This window comes from Lates calcarifer, linkage group LG16_LG22 (genome assembly GCF_001640805.2).
Source record: "Lates calcarifer isolate ASB-BC8 linkage group LG16_LG22, TLL_Latcal_v3, whole genome shotgun sequence".
Taxonomy (NCBI): Eukaryota; Metazoa; Chordata; class Actinopteri; family Centropomidae; genus Lates; species Lates calcarifer.
Window position 1 is genome coordinate 5,115,786 of NC_066848.1, and position 17,751 is coordinate 5,133,536.

Consider the following 17,751-nt stretch of genomic DNA (forward strand, 5'->3'; position numbering starts at 1 on the left):
CACTTCATTGTTGCAGATGTTGAAAATAATTGGCATCGCTCTGAACCAATAAGAATCGCAGCTCTCTTTACCCGAGCGATTTTTGACCAATTGCTGTTGAGGGTTTGTGGTAACCATGTTAGATAGATCCGGATAGGACTATATATACGTGGGGGAATACATAATCGAGGAATGTGCTGCAGAACTCAGAAGCCATTTTGAGATGATGTCCCTGTTGAGAAAACCTATGAAGATGCTGAAATCAACGAGCATGGTTACATTTCTGTCTGTTTCTCCCTCCGTCTCCTCTATTTCACCATGGCAGCTGTCAACCGACGGGACATTAGCAAAGCGGGGTATCAAGCTGTGCTCACAGAGTTAAAACGTCATTGATATGAAAGAGGAGAGTGTCTGTTTACTGTCTCTGTCGAGACATGTAACACCGTGAGTTTTTTCCAGTCTGAAATCTTCCAGCATCTCTCACAACCCAACGTCTCCTTGAGTGACTGAGTTAATTCACTCTTGTACCGGAGAGAAGGGAGGCAGATCCGTTTTCCAATGGCTTCTGTGAGCCTTGTTTCCAGTCCCCCAGCCCCTGTTCTTGACAAAAACATGACAGACTCTGAGCTTGCAGGGGATGAAAGGTCGAGTAACATTCTTGTGCAATTGTTAATACGCTCATCTGTGCGTTTCAGTGCTGTGGGTCTACATGCTTGTGTTACTGTTTTCTCTTTTAACCATTAATTGCAGGGTATAGAGACATTTTCACGGTTTTCCCCCCTCAAAAATCTTTGCATGCCTCTTTTGGTGCAATTTGAGTAACGCTGTCCAAATAGCCTAGATTTCCCATCACCGTGTCAACAAGACTCATTCATGATCATTTCCATGCAAGATAGCAGACCTCATCGTATGTGTTGTTGTGGTGCTGGGACGGATTCATGGCTTCATTGTTGCCATCTGCAGGAGACTATGCAAATGACTATGATGTAAACGCCACGCCCATCCTCGCACTGTACTCCCCCTGCCGGGACGTGGCGGTACTGCTGAGACAGGGTTCACGCAGGGTTGAGATTAGGTGCTGCTGGGTTTAGGCCATGGAGTGGTCCTGTGAGGAAAGAGTTTTGTCTTCCATCAAATTCTACACCAGGTGTTTTCATTGACTTCAACTAAGAAGAATCAGCAGTGTTTGAAAGTAGTCTTTGGTTGGGAAAAAAATGATGGTTAAGCTTTTGTGCATCACCTTGGGCACCTGTCACCTCTTACAGATTTAGACCTCTGATTTATATTTTTAAACAGGAAAAGAAAAGTCATGTTGAATTCCAGGTGGGGATTTCATGTATGACTACTGCTCAGTAAGGAGATTGTGGTTTTGTTGCACTTTGTAATATTGCATTACTCCAGAGTATGAATGGCAAGTTCGTGTTTCTATGGTTATTTCTAGTATTTTCCTACATTTGTTAACATTCTTGAGTTAGGTATAATTATGGGCAAATGTGAAACTAGGACAGTGTAGATTTATGCCACTTTTCCTCCGTCATATTCAAAAATATTTGAGTTGGCAAATGGTTCATGATGGAACTTGAGGTCTCTGCTGCTTAACTAGGCTAAAAGTTAAGTTTAGGCACAGTGTCATGGTGGCTTTGGCTGTCGAGGGTGTCAGGTTGAAGCCTGAGCTGCACTGGTGTCAGAGGCAGAGGTAGCTCATGTCTGTGAAAACAGACCTGAATCAGTGGGTGGACATATTTTTTTCATTTTGTGGTGATTTTGTTTCACATTCCTACCTGCACTATATTTTTAAAGCAGCTGACAACACATGTTATGAAAACAATATTTGCACCGAAATTGTGAGATGTATATACCACTGTCATTCTTTGATAGGAAATTATACTTTGAACACACTTTTTCAGATATATATTTTTTACATGAAATACTTGCTCTGTGTTGGCCATCTGCTATAACCCAGTATGTGTTCATTTCAATTTTAAATATTTGAGTCACAGTAATTTTAAATCTGGATCAAGTGTTATAAAAGCCCACTTTTACTGTAACTGCCAAGCTTTAATGTTATAATGAACTAAATTTACCCTCACCATCTCAGTCTGAAACGTGATGGCTTATAAAAACAGCATGTAGGTGTGTGACATACTTTCACTAACAGCTCCTCTGCAGACACAGGAGCCACAGTTGCTGCGGCAAACTAAAAGAAAGAAAGCCCCAGATTCTTCCAAAATCGAGCTTATGTGCCAGTAATAAAATTTAATCTTTAAACCGCAACATCACCATATTCCAGTGTCCTGCACTGGATACTCCTGCTTGCATTCTGTAAGGATTTCCTAGCTGTCAGATATTTCCAATCATAGTAATTACTTCTACAGGAGTGCTCAGGCCTTTCAGGCAGATCACTTTTATTGAGATTCCATCTAATGTGTGTCATTTTGCTGTTTAAATAAGTCAGAAAGATTTTTGACTTGGAGTCATATGTGTGCTAAAATCATATTTCACTTGTCTCGGACTTCAGGTTTTCATAAAGCAACTGAATAACCTTGCTTCTAGAAAAAGTGGTTTTCATACCTGAGGTTAAATTTAATTTGGTTTTCATAAAATAAGTAAAATAACTGTGTGCTGGACTTAGCCTTGAATTATTAATATGGTGTTTTTAGTACAGGAAAAGCTCAGGGCGTTTTGGAAACCTTCTGGTGTGATATATGGCACTTTATTGCAATTGAAGGGAAAAGAGGTTGCAACAGTTTTAGTGGGAATTCATTTTTATTTTTATTTAATTACCACAGCAGGATCATCAGATGTTTTGTTCATGATGTGAAAAATATTTAAATAATTTCTGAGGCTGACAAACTATAGGATATAAACCCTCCCTGTTATACTTATTGCGCTGAATTTTTCCTTCGTATAGAGAGGATGGTGAACTGGAAGATGGAGAAATAGATGATGAAGGGATTGGAATTGAAGAGGAAAACAAAGAGGCTACAGAAGTGACTGAAGAAAAAGAGAAGGAGAGAGAAAAGGAGAAGGAAAAAGAGAAAGCTAAAGAAAAAGAAGAAAAGGCTCACAGACACTCCAGGAAAAGATACAAAAAGACCAGAGAGAAGAGGAGGTCCAAAAGGAGGAGACGTGACAGACAGAAAGTAAGATGCCATTTTACTTGTTACAACATAGTATCTCTCAGTGCTACTGCAATCAGGGCATGAATATGAACTACCCAGACCAACTGAACATGCTTTGCCCTCTCCTCAGCACCACTCCCCCTCCAGCAGCTCCAGCTCTGACAGTTATGATTCTGACTACGACCGACCAGAAAGACCCAAAAACAGGAAGAGCCAGGGATCTAGTCGCGAGTCTGATGGCCAGCCATCCCAGGTGAGTTCAGCTCCACTGGCATGCTGACACTTAATATTCATTCATATTCGTGACACTTTTCTCTTTGATTGTTGAACTTGCCAGCATGGACGAGATTCAAAAGGTGGCCACGGCAACTCGCAGAAGTCCCCACCGCATAAGAGCAGCGATTTTGACAAATACAGCGACTACAGTGATGACAAGTACGACTATGATGAGGAGGAGGATGATTACGACGATGACATGTCCGAGTATCAACAATCAAAAGATTCAACATCCCCAAGCCAGGGAAAGGGACGCCATATTAAAGAGCAGATGAAGAGAGGAGGCATGCGGGGCATGAAACATCAACAGTGTATGAAGGCATTTTCAAGCTTAAACATTTTGAGTTTCATATAGTCATTCATGAGCTTTTGAGATTGTTCTCTTCTTCCAAAATGTTGTTTTCAGTTGGGCAGAGGGGAAGAGGCAGAGGGAGTGGACCGGGCAGAGGACGTGGGATGCTCAACAAGAACAAAAAACTGAAGGGCAAACCCTGGGGTGGACGTGGACGAGGGCGAGGAGGAGACCAGTGCATGGAAGACATGGGACTGGTAAATAGGTCCCTGCATATTCACCCAGATGTGTTTGTATTATATCACTAGTTATGGTAAATGTCTTGCACTTGTATAGTGCTTTTGTATATTAGACACTGAGAATCAAGTGAAATTACTATGTATATTTTTAGAGTCTGCAAGATATTCTTTTAGAAAACAGTCCAACAGTCAAAATGTACTGTATATTAACAAATTACTTTTAGGAGTAAGACAAAGCTAAGATCTCATCGTATTTTTTCTTTTGTGTCGCAGGAAGGAAAAAATCCCTCTGGTTTTCAGAAGAAACGACCAATAATGAGCAAGGAGTTTATCAATCAGCACACAGTTGAACACAATGGCAGATACATCTGCAAGTATTTCCTGGAGGGTCGATGCATCAAGGTATGGTAGCACTTTTGCTTGTTTTAACAATGTAAGCCTATTTATGCCAAAATATCAGGAAAAGATAATGACTCTTCTAATTGAAAGATACAATTATTTTGTCTTCATCCAGGGGGAGCAGTGCAAGTTTGAACATGAGCTCGTCGTGCCAGATAAGAAAAAGGAACTTTGTAAATTTTACCTCCAGGGATACTGCAGCAAAGGAGATAATTGCATTTACATGCACAATATCCTTCACTAATGACAGCAAGTGTTTTTAATTACATTTGTGTAATTGCATTGCATAATTAATGGATATCTCATTATACTTTTTAATTAGTCCTGTTCCTTAACCTGTGATTGCACATGAATATCCGTGCAAGTTCTTTCATACTGGAGCCAAATGCTATCAAGGAGACAACTGCAAATTCTCCCATGAGGCTCTGACTGATGTGACCAAAGAGTTGCTTGATAAGGTCAGACAAAAAGAAAAAAATTATTTTGATTTTTAACACCTCTATGCCAAGAGACTCTGAGGTCTCATGGTTAACATTTGTCTTATTACTGCTTTCTGACTCAATTATCAGATAATAAACACTGAAGAGGAGAATGCCCGTGAGGACGAACTGGAGCTGGAGGACCTCAGAAAGCAGGGTATCGCTCCACTTCCAAAGCCTCCTCCTGGGGTGGGGTTGCTGCCCACTCCTGGTCAGAGCAGTCCTACAGATGGAGCCTCTGGCCAAGCAGGAAAGAAGATCCCCTCCCTGTTTGAAATCAAAGTTCAACCTACTGTGGACTTGGCACAAAAAATTGGTCTGAGGTAATCAAAATGACCTGTATTCAAACTCATATCAAACTCTAAAGAGTGCTTGAATCTTATCCTCAACCTAATTGTGCTCTTTATTTTTCAGTGGATCCAATTTCTCCCAGAATCAAGGTGAAGGTGCCAGCCAGTTCACTGGTGGCTCAGAGGACACACAGAGTGGAGGTATGGTGCCTTCAGGATCCTCTGCCCCTCCTGTTCCTCCCCCTGGATCACCTCCCCTACCACAGAGCCCCCCAGGACAGCACCCACCACATGGATTTCCAATGCAACCACCAGTCCCCCCTGGTCAACCCCCGCCCTTCCATGGAAACCGACCTAATATCAACCCTCAGATGAATATGCAGAGGCCTCCATTCCCTCCTATACCAGATCTACAGATGCTGCAAAGTCTCTTCCCTTTTCCATCGTTGGGTCAAAACCCAGTGGAGTTCTTTGGAAGCTTCCTTCGAAACCAAGCCATAGGCCAACAAGGAGGTCAGTGTTATATTATAGTAATCCAGGAGTTTAATTACCTTGTAACTGTTACTGAAATTGAAACACTTTGTTTTTGTTTTTTCGGTTTATTTCCAACATAGTAGACCCTAGTGTGGCGTTCATACAGAACCTCCAGCAGCAGATGGGTGCAGAGTCACAGTTGCAGTCTTTACCACCGGCAGTACAGAAAGCCATCTTTTTGCACCTGACACAGGCACAGGGAAATGAGGCTCAGAGAGCAGAGGTTCAGGATGATAACAGCACAAACAGAGGTAAGTGTATAAGCACTGCGTAAAACCCAGCACAACCCAGAACCTCTTCAGAAACAGACTTGGGTAAAAAGAGGTATTATTACAATATTAGAAGAAACATTTAAATGTGATTTCATCTTTTTAGCAGATGAAACTACAAACTGGTACTCGAGTGATGACGAGGATGGGAGTTGTGTTGCCTCCATCCTTAAATCTTTAAAAAAGCAGAATGAGATGCAGCAGTCTCAGTCTAAGCCGCCCCAGGCTGCCCCAGCGGCCCCAGCGCTGGGTGACCCTCGGCTTGTGAAGGAGAGGGCCCCACCTAGTGACCCACGTGTCAAGATGGACCCTCGACAGCGACCTCCTGATGTGAAAAAGGAGTCTGATGGAGCTGCAGATCCAAGGCTCTCCAGAGACCCCAGGAAGATGAGACCAATTGAGCCAGGTTCCTATCGCCAGCAGAGCCACCCTGCTCCTCAGAAGCCTCCTACAGGAGAAGAAGATGATGAAGGAGAGAGGGAACTCAGGGACAGAGCCGTTCTCATCCCTCTAGATGCCAGCCCTGGTGTGGTGCTGCGGGACCCTCGTTGTCAGTTAAAGCAGTTTAGTCACATCCGGGTGGATATTCTGCTTCAGCGGCCTGCCTTTGCTCAGACAGTGGTGTGGGCTCCTGAGGACCTCATCCCTTCCTTGGTGCCCAAACAGGAACACTCCATCAACCTTCCCCTTCCACCCTTAATCGCTGATGCTCAGATGAATCGAACAAGTCTGCCTGACCATCCCCCCGTCTCCAGCCCTCCACCATCAGACCCCAGACTGTTAGCTGCACGACTGAAGGAACGCATGACCCGATTGCCCTCTGCATCTCTAGAGTCTCGATCTTCCACTGAGAGACCTGTAGACCCACGCCAGCAAAAGACTCTAGACCCCAGACTCAAGCGTACAGGAAGTCTGGACTCCAAACTGATGGTTCAGAAAGAGCCCTCTTCTGGGGGAGGAGTTGTGGACCCGAGGCTACAGAAGGCCAGTGCCAGCTCCTCTCCTCACACTACCCGAGCCAAGGCAGAGCCTGAGAGGCTGCCACCATATGCTCCTCGTCTGGCATCCTCTGGTGGAGGGCTGGAGAGTCCAACTACAATCCTTGGAGGCATCAGTCTATACGATCCTCGTACTCAAACAGAGCAGGCTCAGAAGGAGCAAGCAGAGCCTCCTAAAAAGGCGGGGATTCTGAAACATCCTGCTAAGAGAGACAATACTCCGCCACCATCACTCTCACCAACCCATCGAAGTGGCTCTTTTGAAGAGGCCAAAAGCACAGACGTCGCCTCAGATCAGCCTCCACCTTCCACTTCTCCCACAGTGACTCCTGCCTCACCTGTTAAACCCCCTGCAGTTCATAACCTCCCCATCCAGGCACTGGCTGGGCTGATCCGACCCCAGTACACTGACCCCAGACAGGCCAAACTAGCAGGACAGGGCTCTGCAGGAGCACAAGAAGAGACAGAGTTAAAAAAGGAGCAGGAGCAGGAGGAGGAGGAGGAGGCCCTGAAGGAGGAACCGAAACAGGAGGATCCAGAGGAGGAGGCAGACGACAGGACGCTTAAAGATGTGTTCAAAACTTTCGATCCCACTGCTTCCCCTTTCTGTCAGTAAACGCCCCACTATGGAAATATGGAAGAGTTGCATAAAATTTGTATATTGACAAGACATGTCTATTAATCCTTATTTAGCTTTACATGAATATATTTATTTATGTATATAAATGATCCTGTAAAAAAATCACATAATATCTAGTGCATCACACATTTGACAGTATGGAGATGATGCTGAATATGTGCACAGATACAGCTGTATAGTTCCTTTTGACATATTCATATTAATGCTGAAATGTGTGTTTTGAAAGCGTGTATGTTAAGGTCTTTTTATCTGTGATTTTCATGTACATTCTAAACAATCACAAAAAAAAAAAGAAATTGTGTTAACTTGTATAGTTTTCACTTGAGGACTGACCCATATGTTGTTTACTAAACTCTGGGTTCATTCCAGGCATTACACCCTGTAGAATAGATTCATTCATTCATTCTACAAGCAGAGACATAATGCTCAGTAACTGATCAAACTACAGTTTGAAGGACTCCTGCGAAAATTTTGTATTTACATATTTATTTCAAGACTCTTTTATATTATGAGGTATTTACGTTTATGCTCACTTTTATGATAAGGGATTTTTTCAAGTCAGCAGATGTTTTATTGAACATTACATTTTTCTACCACACAAACACACGTACACATTCTGATATGAGCTTGTGATTTCTCAAAGTGTGACATGATCAGATCAGATAACCATAACCGAATCTGTGCAGGCCCTCATTGCATGTAACAATGACTGACTGCTGCTCCTTTTACAGTTTTTAAATGAAATTCTCCACAATTAAGCTAGCTTGCAGATTTTTTGTGCAATATGAGACAGATTCCCTGCATAGCTGAGAAGAAATGTTGTGTAATTGTTCAACATTGCAGCTGTTAAGTTTTGTACATTGTTGGACTGTTTTTCATTTTAAGTGGCTTAAATGCTATGAGGATGTTACTGCTCTGGACTTTTCTAACTTGCTAAACTTGGAGTAATGACAGTTAATGGAGTAAATTGGTTACTTAATTTGATTTTTCATTTTCATTCCTCAAAACTGCTCACAAGCTTGTAACTAGCTCTTAAAATGTCCTTCACTTTTTTTTTCCAAAACAAAATCAGAGTAAGAGGGCAAGAAAAATGAATTTCATTGTATTATACAAAGAAAATACTATCTTGGTGATATATGTGTTACAAATATGACTATTTTCACTCTTGAATTTTATTGGAGTTGACTTTAGATGAACTCATATGGGGTAATGTGTGCTGCAAAGGGTGAATGTTGTAGATCTAAGGTGACATATCGATTGGCAGTTTGTTTTAAGTGACAGTTGTCTGTTAAGGTGAGCTTGTTGTTTGACTGAAACTAAGCTATTTACTTTTTTTATCGTTTTCATAATTCACATTGTAAATGCCTATTTTGTATCACGTGTACAGCTTGTTTTTGAGTGTTTTAATGAATAATACTTTATTTTTTCCTGTCAGTGTGGTGGTTATGGTTGTAATAATACTGTATGACATTTTAACTACACATATGCCCGTCACATTTCAGTGATTTTATTATGAATATCTGAAATAAAGAGATAAAACATCAGTTTAACTTCAGAATGTGGCAAGAATTTAGTGGGATACACATGTTTATTGATGTCACATGAAAAACAAAACAAAAAAACCCATGTTTCAGGATCACTAATTGTGTCACTTGTAGCCATCTTGTACATTAACTGGTGGGGCAAGACTGGGTGCTACAGGATGGGATGAAGTCTTCCTCAATCCCAGGTCATCGGTCTCTGGGTTACAGGTCTGTTGGGCTCGATGGATCTCCAGGTTCCTCTTCCACTGGAAACACAGAGCTGTAGCCTCTGCACCATCTGAGTTTGGTTCAGGCTGCTTCAAACCCTGGAATAAGAGGATAACTGTACAGTTTTAACAGTTTGGGAGAAAATTCATGTATAACTAACTGTCTGAGTTAAATTTACTGTGATGCAGGCTGTCTCTGCAGCATGGACCCCACGCAGGACTGTCTGGAGTAGATTCTGCGCGTTCTTCACCAGGATCTCATCAGATGATTTGCACCCAGGCGTGACAGCATTAACACTAGGTAAGTGACATCATTACTTTTTTTGGTTATTATTATTATTTTCTGGCTTAGTTTTCAGTGTGAGATTTGTGTTTAAGCTCTTCTGACCTGGAAATGATGTTGAGCTGGTTGGTGATGGTGAGAATCTGCTCGACAATGAGGGACAGTTCAACTGTACACTGTTTATCCAAGCAGTGGTTGGCAATGACTCTGATAAACTGAGTCACTGACTGGCAGTTTGAGATCACATCTTTGGCTGCTGTGACAAATGCCTCTTTATTCTGAAAAGAGAAATGATTGTGGATGACTCTGCCTGCAAATATCAAAACAAAGCTACAAAAGTGGCCTCTGGTGGTCCTTACTGGTATTGGGCCTCTCTTCTTCAAGTACTGAGTCATGTAGCATATTGTGTCAGCCATTTTCCTGGTCACCTGGACAATTCTGTTGTCCCTGGGATCCCAGCTGTTACTTTCTTGTTTTAGAAAAAGTGAAGTGTAGGTCAGCGAAGAGGCTTCTTTGTATGCACCAGACCTGGCAACATCCTGTTGAGAAAAGAAAGAAGTTGATTAATTGTGACATGAAGGAATAACTGATCTGTAAAATGTTAAAATGAGATACCTACATCTTTTTCAGGGCCATATATGGCCACAGCTGCTGTGCTGATATTTGTTTTTGGGGCATCTACACTTTCTGTATAGCCTTTCTGCCAGGAGTTCATTGCTGTGTTAGTGGGATATTCCACTTCTTTGACTTTAGATGGGATTGCAGCTGACACTTCTTTGAAATCCTCAGATGTCCTGCCCTGTAGACCAGCCCTGATGTGCTCCTTAGCCTCTTGGTGAATCCCATCTTGCCTCGTGATCTCCTCCACCACATAATGAGCTTTGGATGACCAACATTGTATCTGCACATCAAGACTGAGTGTGTCACAAATGTAGTGAGTCTCTACCATGAGCTTTGCCCTGCTGATTACATCTGAAATCTGAAAAGACAAATGGTCGTTGATAGACCTCAGGTTAGAACGGGCGTGTGGGTCGCGGATATAGTTTAAGCAGTCCTCAACTCTTTTGGTTGCAGATTTTACATTCTCGAAAAGTGTCTGAGCTGCGTTTTCAAATTTTGGCTCTGCATCTTCTGTGTTGTTCTCCCTAAAGTGTTCAACTGCAAAATAAGCAATGCTGACAATATTTTGAAGTGCAGTGTCATAATCCTTGTTTGCTTTGCTTAAATGACCAGAAAGCACTCTAATTTTAATCAAAAGATGTCTCTGCAAGAATTCTGATTTTGCAAGTTGCATCACACTTGGCATTATGTCAAGCTCTTCTGCAGCTTTAAGGTAGGCATCAGTCAGTGTTTTTAGTTCATTCTGGTATCCAGTTAACTGTTTTGATTTGTAAGCACTTTTACAATTTAGGCTGGTGATCCTTGCTGCCTCTTGGATTCGAAGCGAGTTCTCAGACAACACTGATAGCTGTTTCTGAGGGCTCAGTTGATTCATTGCAGCTGATGTTCCCAAAATCTTATCGAGAGAATTTAGCAAAATCTGAATAGAGAGACCCCAGAGGATACAGATTCCCTCTAGCTGATCTACTTGTGCCTCCAATGAGGTGGAGAACTCAACCAGATACCTTGTGTTGTTCTGGGCTTTGTTCAGCTTGCTGTGTAAAATGCTGAATGTTTCTTGACCATCACTTTGTGAGGTCAAATCAGATGATGTCAAAAGCTGGACCATGTCAGCACATAAATTCATCACTTCATTTAACTGCTGTGCAACAGTGGTTGCCATTGTTGGCAGATTTCCTTGCAGCTCAGTGTAAGCAGCATGATACCAGGTTCCAGCTACTGGCAGTAGAACCTTTCTGATGTTGTTAATAAGGTCAGAAAACTGTGTGCTGTGTTTGTAGATGCCCTCTGTGCTCATTGCTGAACTCATCGCTGTCTCTTGAGCTGTCTGGACAAGCAGCGGAGTCAGTGACACCAGCTCTGCTCTAAAACCTTCCAACGTTTGACAATCAACTGCATCAACAATGGCCAAGGCTTCCTTTGCAGCTTGAGCGTAACAGTTCGACAGCTTGAGAACACCAGTGCAAGCCTTGTTGAGCACTGTCACATCTTTCTCTTTAGTCACAGTAACAACTTCATACAAGAGGGGTAAAAGGTCAAATGCATGAGACTTCTGGATCAGTTTGGGTGCATTGGAGACAGTTGGGATCTTTAAATCATCACTGTCATATTTACGAGCCAGTTCCGCTTCTATGGTTTCCTCATCTGTGTGCTCCTCCTCATGTTCAGTATGGGAATCTCTCTCCATAACCTCCACAACAGGAGAATCAGAGCCTCTTATCATATGATCCAGGTTCAGTTCACAGGTGTCTTTCACTGGTAAATATAACTGTGAGATGTCAGGCTGGCGTGCCCCCTCTCGCAGTGGGCTCAGGAGATGTGGATGCTGTTGGCCGTCCAGTCCCTCTCTTAGCACTTTAAAGTGCTGAATGACTGTGGAAACATTATTGGAAAAGGTAGAATATGCTTCCACATTTAGACAGGGACCTAGAAGCATGTCTCTGACTGACTCACTTGCTTTGGTCTCAGATGACTGAACCTGTTTCAGCAGGACAAGGAGGCCATTCCTGTATATGGGGTCATCACTTCTGTCCAAGTGCCTCCTCACTGAGTGAATCACCAGCTTCATGTGACAGATAAGGTTTGCTGTGTGTTCCTTAAACAATTTATAGCTCTGCTCTCTGTAAGCTGTGTCACATCCATGGCGGTCATTCACCATCTCATTAATAGCAATACTGGTGAACTCCCTGACGTCCATCACATCACTGAGAGCATCCTGAAGCTGACTAGTCTCCTCCTCCCATTTTTGACAAACATCATGAAGCTTTTGAACAGTTTGCATTGAATTATCTCCCAGCTCCAGTGAGAGAGGTGCGATTCGAGCTCTGAGTCTCGTGAGGCATGCTCGTGAGTTCTCCACGTTCTCCAAACTCTTTGCATCAACAGCCACAGCTGAGATGAAATTTGCCACTTGTGTTATTCTATCAGTGGAAGATATGAAATCCTCAACTAGAGGCTGAATAAAGTTCAGATCCATCTTTGTATAGGAATCTGTTACCAGGATCTGTCTCGTCACATTTAAAAGCTCCTCAAATGTAGAAGATGCTGTAAGAAACGTGTCCAAGACTTGATAGAGAGTAGTAGTTATCAAAGCTTTGTCAAGCATTTGTATCTGTTGCACCAGCAAATTGAAGATGTTCTCGAGGTGCTGCTCATCAAGATTATCTGTGGACTTTAAAATCCTTTTTATGTCAGACCAGAACTGCAGGATGTGACGACAATGACCCACCACTCTTTGCTGAAACTCTCTCCGAGAAGAGTTTGCCACAACCATACAGTGAAACACAAGATCTCTTATTATGCTGTCAAAGTCACTGCTTTGGATTGAGGAGTTGGAGGAACTAGTAAGAAGCTGCATCAGGACTGGTCCTCCTCCCTGTATAATATCCAAAAGGACCCAGTGATCCTCTGTGGCATTTACTTTTCAGGGTTACAATAATGTCGCTCACTGTGCTCCGCACCTTGTCCAGAATATACCTTTTAGCTTCCTGTACCTGCTGACTTGTAGGGTGTTTGATGGTTGTGCACATGGCCGTGTGCAGCATGGAGATGCACCTCCTCAGGGTCTCCAATGAATCGAGGAGCTGTTTAGTTTGTCTGGGATCCTGTAAGGAATTTGCTCTCTCCATTGTCAGACTGTTGAGGAGGAGCAGAGCCTCAGAAAACACCTGGAAAGATCTGAGCAGAGACTTGATGTCAGTGGAGGAGCCAAGTTCAGAGAGGCACTCCAAAACACGATCAGCAGCAGCTACAACTCTCCTGACGGTAGCATCGTCATCCGCTAACAGAACCTAAGAGCAGAGAGACAAATAAGGTCACTATGTTACTGCTGCTGGACAGTTTCTTGTGCTTTTTTTTAACCAATGCTAGTGGCCTGTTTTGGGCAGTTTCCAACTGACTTTTGTACCATTTCAGCATATTCACTAGACTTCAACAGCTTAAATTTCAATAAAAACAGGAAAATGTTTTTTTTTTCCTAAAACTTTGGACCAGTAGTGTACAAAGTAGTTGTTTTGCAGTGTGAGTGCATAATATTATGACAATAGCAATTATGGGTAAGGACAGAAGTCCCAGATCATTTTGCAATCTCTTCCTCAGACAATGGTGGGAATAAAGCTCTAATGTGTCAGCATGTTCTGACTGTGAGCTATTGTTTGCAGAAAATGTTGAAATTTAAATTGCACAAATCACTATATTTAAATATGATACTCTAGTGTAATGAAACAGATGTAGACAGCATGTACCATAACCACAGATAAGGAAGAGGAGTTTGTCATAAACTAGATAAAGCTATAAAAGATTATGACAGTTTCAGTAACAAAGCAGACTTGTGTCCTTTTTCCAATTTTCAAGGAATAGCTGCTGTAATCCCCTTTCATAAATTGCAGACAGTCTGTACACAGGCATGACTATACAGTTATCAGTCAGTAGCTCACATTAGGAAAAAGGTCACCATCCCCACAAATTAACAAAGGATGATTTAAACTGTTATTTGTAAGAGCATAGTATTTCCATTTAAGGAAACGTCAGAGAAAGTAAAACAGCTGTTGAAGATCAATCTATTGGAACCTGTCAGTGTTTTTAATCAATCGCTGTCTGTATTTGACAATGCAGCCATTCCTTTCTGCCTATCTCTGTTTATTTTAAAGAAATGTAAGTTATTACAACATATGGGATATTTGGTAAAACATTTGCAGACCAGGAAAAGTTAAATTATACTTTACTTTGACTACTCCCAGGAAGACGTTTTGTGTAGCAGTGATGAGTTCCTCTCTGTGTTCAGCCAAACTGGGCTGGATGCTGAGTTTCTGGGCTGCCAGCAGCACATGCTGTCCAGACACAGTGACTGACTCCAACAGGGATGACATCTCCATGTGCAAAACCTCATCCTCTGTCTCACTTATTAGCCTGGAGGTAAAATGCCTGGCGTTAGTCTGATAATATATTGCACATGTCAGTCTCTTACATAAATTAAATTAGGTTACATTTTAGAATGTGACTTTTACAGATTGTTCACTGGACCTGCAGTCATGTGCATTAAATTTATATTCTTTACCCCGGTTAACAAACACTTGTACATTGACTGTACATACCTTGAGGCCACTGCTGCCATGTTCTCAGTCGCTTTAGCCACAGTCTGAGCTGCCTCCTCGAGGTGGCTGAACTGCTCAGGTTCCTCTGTGCTGTCACACAGCAGCACCAAGTGGCATAAATGACTTGCAATTGGTGCGACCACCTGCTCCACCGGTGCAGTCCTGATCAACCCATGATCCAATAAAGACGACATAGTTTGCCAAGTGATTCTCTCTGGTCAAGAGAATGTGAGCGGCAAAATTTGTTACAGTATTCTTGCTGTATTCATAGCGGTAGCTGTATTAATAATTCAGTGTACTCTACAGAAGAGCTTGTGCTTGATGTCAGTGTTTCATAGCAACTGGTGTCACCTGACCAAGGAAACTTAACCTCATCAGGTTTAAAGGGTGATTAGTTGCCTTTTATTCCTTGACATATTGTTTGTAAAGATATTGTAATCATTTGGTTACATAGAGATTGTGTACTGATTACAACAGAGGTGACTTATGCAGGAAGAACAGGGAGGAAATAATGCATAAAATCATATGTTAAGAAAGAGAAAATGCAGTAAGCAGTTTTCTCCTTTAGCTGATAGAGGGCAGTAAATGTGCACAACTTGTAATGCATTCTTGTCCTGTCCTCTACATCCATGTCAACTTTCTGCAAAGCATAGCTATCTCAAATCCATAAAGGACGCACTGCACTTCTACATCAATGCCATATTCCTCTACTTCACAATTCAAGGTTTTAAAGTCTTAAAAGCATCAACATTTCAGTTTAAATGCAGTTGAACTGTTGAACCGGAGTTTCCTTTAGGTATAATGTGTCTGGTTCAATTAAATTTTTTGTCCAAAATTAGAATAAATCGACACTACATCAGAATATTTCTGAAATATCTAAATAAATTAACATTGTTTGCAATGGTTTATTTTCACTTCTAACTGTGGAAAGGATGATTTCATATTGTGAGCAACAAACATAAGTAGCCCTACGAAACAGCTCAACAAATTTGGTGATTTAAGAACATGACATGGATGTGACCAACACTTACTTTAACACCTGAGAAGTAGCTCCGTGTGATAGCCTGCTGTCTAAACATCTGAGGTGAAAAGATCAAATCCTGTCTCCTTTTGTTTTGTGTTTCTGGTTAGTAATGTGAAAAGCAACAACCTAATATAAATCTAATATAAACAACTGAATCAAAACATTTTGATGTCCAGCACCCATGTGAGAGGTGATTTAAAAATAGTCAATGTGAATATCAAAATGAAGTCCAACATACTGATGAAAGACTTAAAGAAAACATTCAAAGTGTCTGTGGTCAAGTAGCTCAAACTGATAAAACACCACCTCAGAATCCTGAGGACCAGGGTTCGATTCTTACCAGGATCGGTAAATTTTAAACTTCAAATCCCAAACGAAAGACTTGTAGAATCTAATAAAGGCCTTCCAAACGTCTCTGGCCAAATAGCTCAAGCTGATAACACACCGCTTGAGAGTCCTGAGGACGAGGGTTCGACTCTTACCAGGGTCAGTAAATTTTGAAACGTCAATACACAAATTGGAAGCTTGAAAAGCGTGCAGAGAGAAATCCTAAATGCAAAGGGTATTCGGTGGCGAAGTGGGTTTGTTTGCGGCCGCAAGGTCGTGCTGGTCCTGGAGTGGCTGGTTCGAATCCATCCTGTTGCTGGTACCTGGAGCATGGGGGCAGCGGGGGGTGGAGAGGGGTGGTAGCCCAGGAGAAGGGGGTTGAGACTGAGGGGTCTCCCCCCGGAACCTCCACAGAGAGACTGAAAAGTTAATTAAATTTTTATTTAATTTTTTGTTGAGCTGATGGTGCTGATGATCTTACTAGCCCCATTAACTAGCCCCTCCACACTGCGCTAACAAGAACTGGAACACATGGTACAAGCATTTGGTAACTGCGCTTAAAATATAAATACATTCATTAGACTTTCTGTATGTTTAATGAAACAGTGCAGTTTTTCCATTACGAACATGATTTAGATCAAAAGTTGCTTCTTAGCTAATTCATCACACATTCTAGCCTAGCCTAGCCTAGCTTAGCTTAACCTAGCGGCACATGTTTCGAGTTCTTGTGTCTGAGTTAAACAGAGGTGAAATATCAACAACTTTTAAGTGAAGGACAACTGGATTTAGAGGACATTCAAAGCGAGACACATTTGCTGTAACTGATAAGCTAGAAACAGGTGTAGCTTGGCTTGGCTACGCTAGGCTAAGCTAGGCTATTTTGCTAGTTTGTCTGAAGCATGCAATATTAGTGAGCAATAACAATAACACGACTGCACTGACAGACGAAACACACAGAAAATCTTACGAGTGTACTGATATTTTAAGCAGCAGCAGTTACCAAATGTTTGTTCCATGTGCTCCACTTCTTGTTGGCGCCGTGTGGAAAGGCCGACTGGCAAAGGAGAGGTAATTGCTACTGACTGGGTTTATATAGACTTCCGGTGGGTGACTCACACACCTGCACTTCCGACAGACATGGCAACGTCGCTCCCCGCTCTTGATTTCAAATATTGATCACGATAACCCTCCGATAATTTGATCAGAAATACTGGGTTGTTACAGCCAGGATCAGTTTTTCCTCCTGTATTTTTGATATTGTTGCAACGTTGATACTGTAAGTCCCGCCCCTTCTTGATTGTGATTGGTCGGTGAGAGAAACGTGACATTGACGAGCTCGGCAGTGTTCCAAAAGTTGCGCTAGAATCGCTATTTTCGCCGAGGACGTTGAGCGCAGTCATTGCTGAACTTCATAGGATTTGTATAGAAAATAGACACTGCGAGGGCGGGCACACACACACACACACACACACACACAAACATCTCATAAAGAATAGCTCAGTGTGCAATTACTCCGAGTTTTTGAGGTCAAGCGACTGATCAGGTGTTTTGAGGTTATAAAAATAAGACAGAATGCTGTTCTTCTCAGCAGCCAGCAGAGAGCACTGCACACCATCAAAAACTCAGCAACCCCATCA

The 17,751-nt window shown here is 42.2% G+C and overlaps 2 protein-coding genes across 5 annotated transcripts; one reads left to right on the plus strand and one right to left on the minus strand.

Moving 5' to 3' along the window:
- The first annotated feature begins 146 nt into the window (after positions 1-146).
- Positions 147-9,067, plus strand: LOC108894394 (zinc finger CCCH domain-containing protein 6). Of its 3 annotated transcripts, none has more exons than XM_018693044.2 (12): positions 147-623; positions 2,891-3,122; positions 3,232-3,354; positions 3,439-3,688; positions 3,784-3,926; positions 4,182-4,310; positions 4,423-4,537; positions 4,656-4,765; positions 4,877-5,109; positions 5,201-5,589; positions 5,691-5,861; positions 5,986-9,067. In XM_018693044.2, the coding sequence occupies exons 1-12, from the start codon at positions 538-540 to the stop codon at positions 7,491-7,493; spliced, it is 3,489 nt and encodes a 1,162-aa protein (XP_018548560.1). In that variant the 5' UTR covers positions 147-537; the 3' UTR covers positions 7,494-9,067. The 3 variants fall into 3 exon arrangements, with proteins under 3 accessions (XP_018548560.1, XP_018548561.1, XP_018548562.1); XM_018693045.2 differs by having other exon boundaries at positions 5,989-9,067; XM_018693046.2 differs by having other exon boundaries at positions 5,694-5,861.
- A 98-nt stretch (positions 9,068-9,165) lies between these two features.
- LOC108894393 (uncharacterized) lies at positions 9,166-17,566 on the minus strand. Of its 2 annotated transcripts, none has more exons than XM_051076761.1 (8): positions 17,235-17,566; positions 14,764-16,533; positions 14,395-14,578; positions 10,170-13,461; positions 9,910-10,089; positions 9,656-9,828; positions 9,447-9,564; positions 9,166-9,366 (listed from the first exon to the last, which is right to left on the minus strand). In XM_051076761.1, the coding sequence occupies exons 4-8, from the start codon at positions 13,026-13,028 to the stop codon at positions 9,166-9,168; spliced, it is 3,531 nt and encodes a 1,176-aa protein (XP_050932718.1). In that variant the 5' UTR covers positions 13,029-13,461; positions 14,395-14,578; positions 14,764-16,533; positions 17,235-17,566. The 2 variants fall into 2 exon arrangements, with proteins under 2 accessions (XP_050932718.1, XP_050932717.1); XM_051076760.1 differs by having other exon boundaries at positions 17,115-17,566.
- Positions 17,567-17,751: the final 185 nt, after the last annotated feature.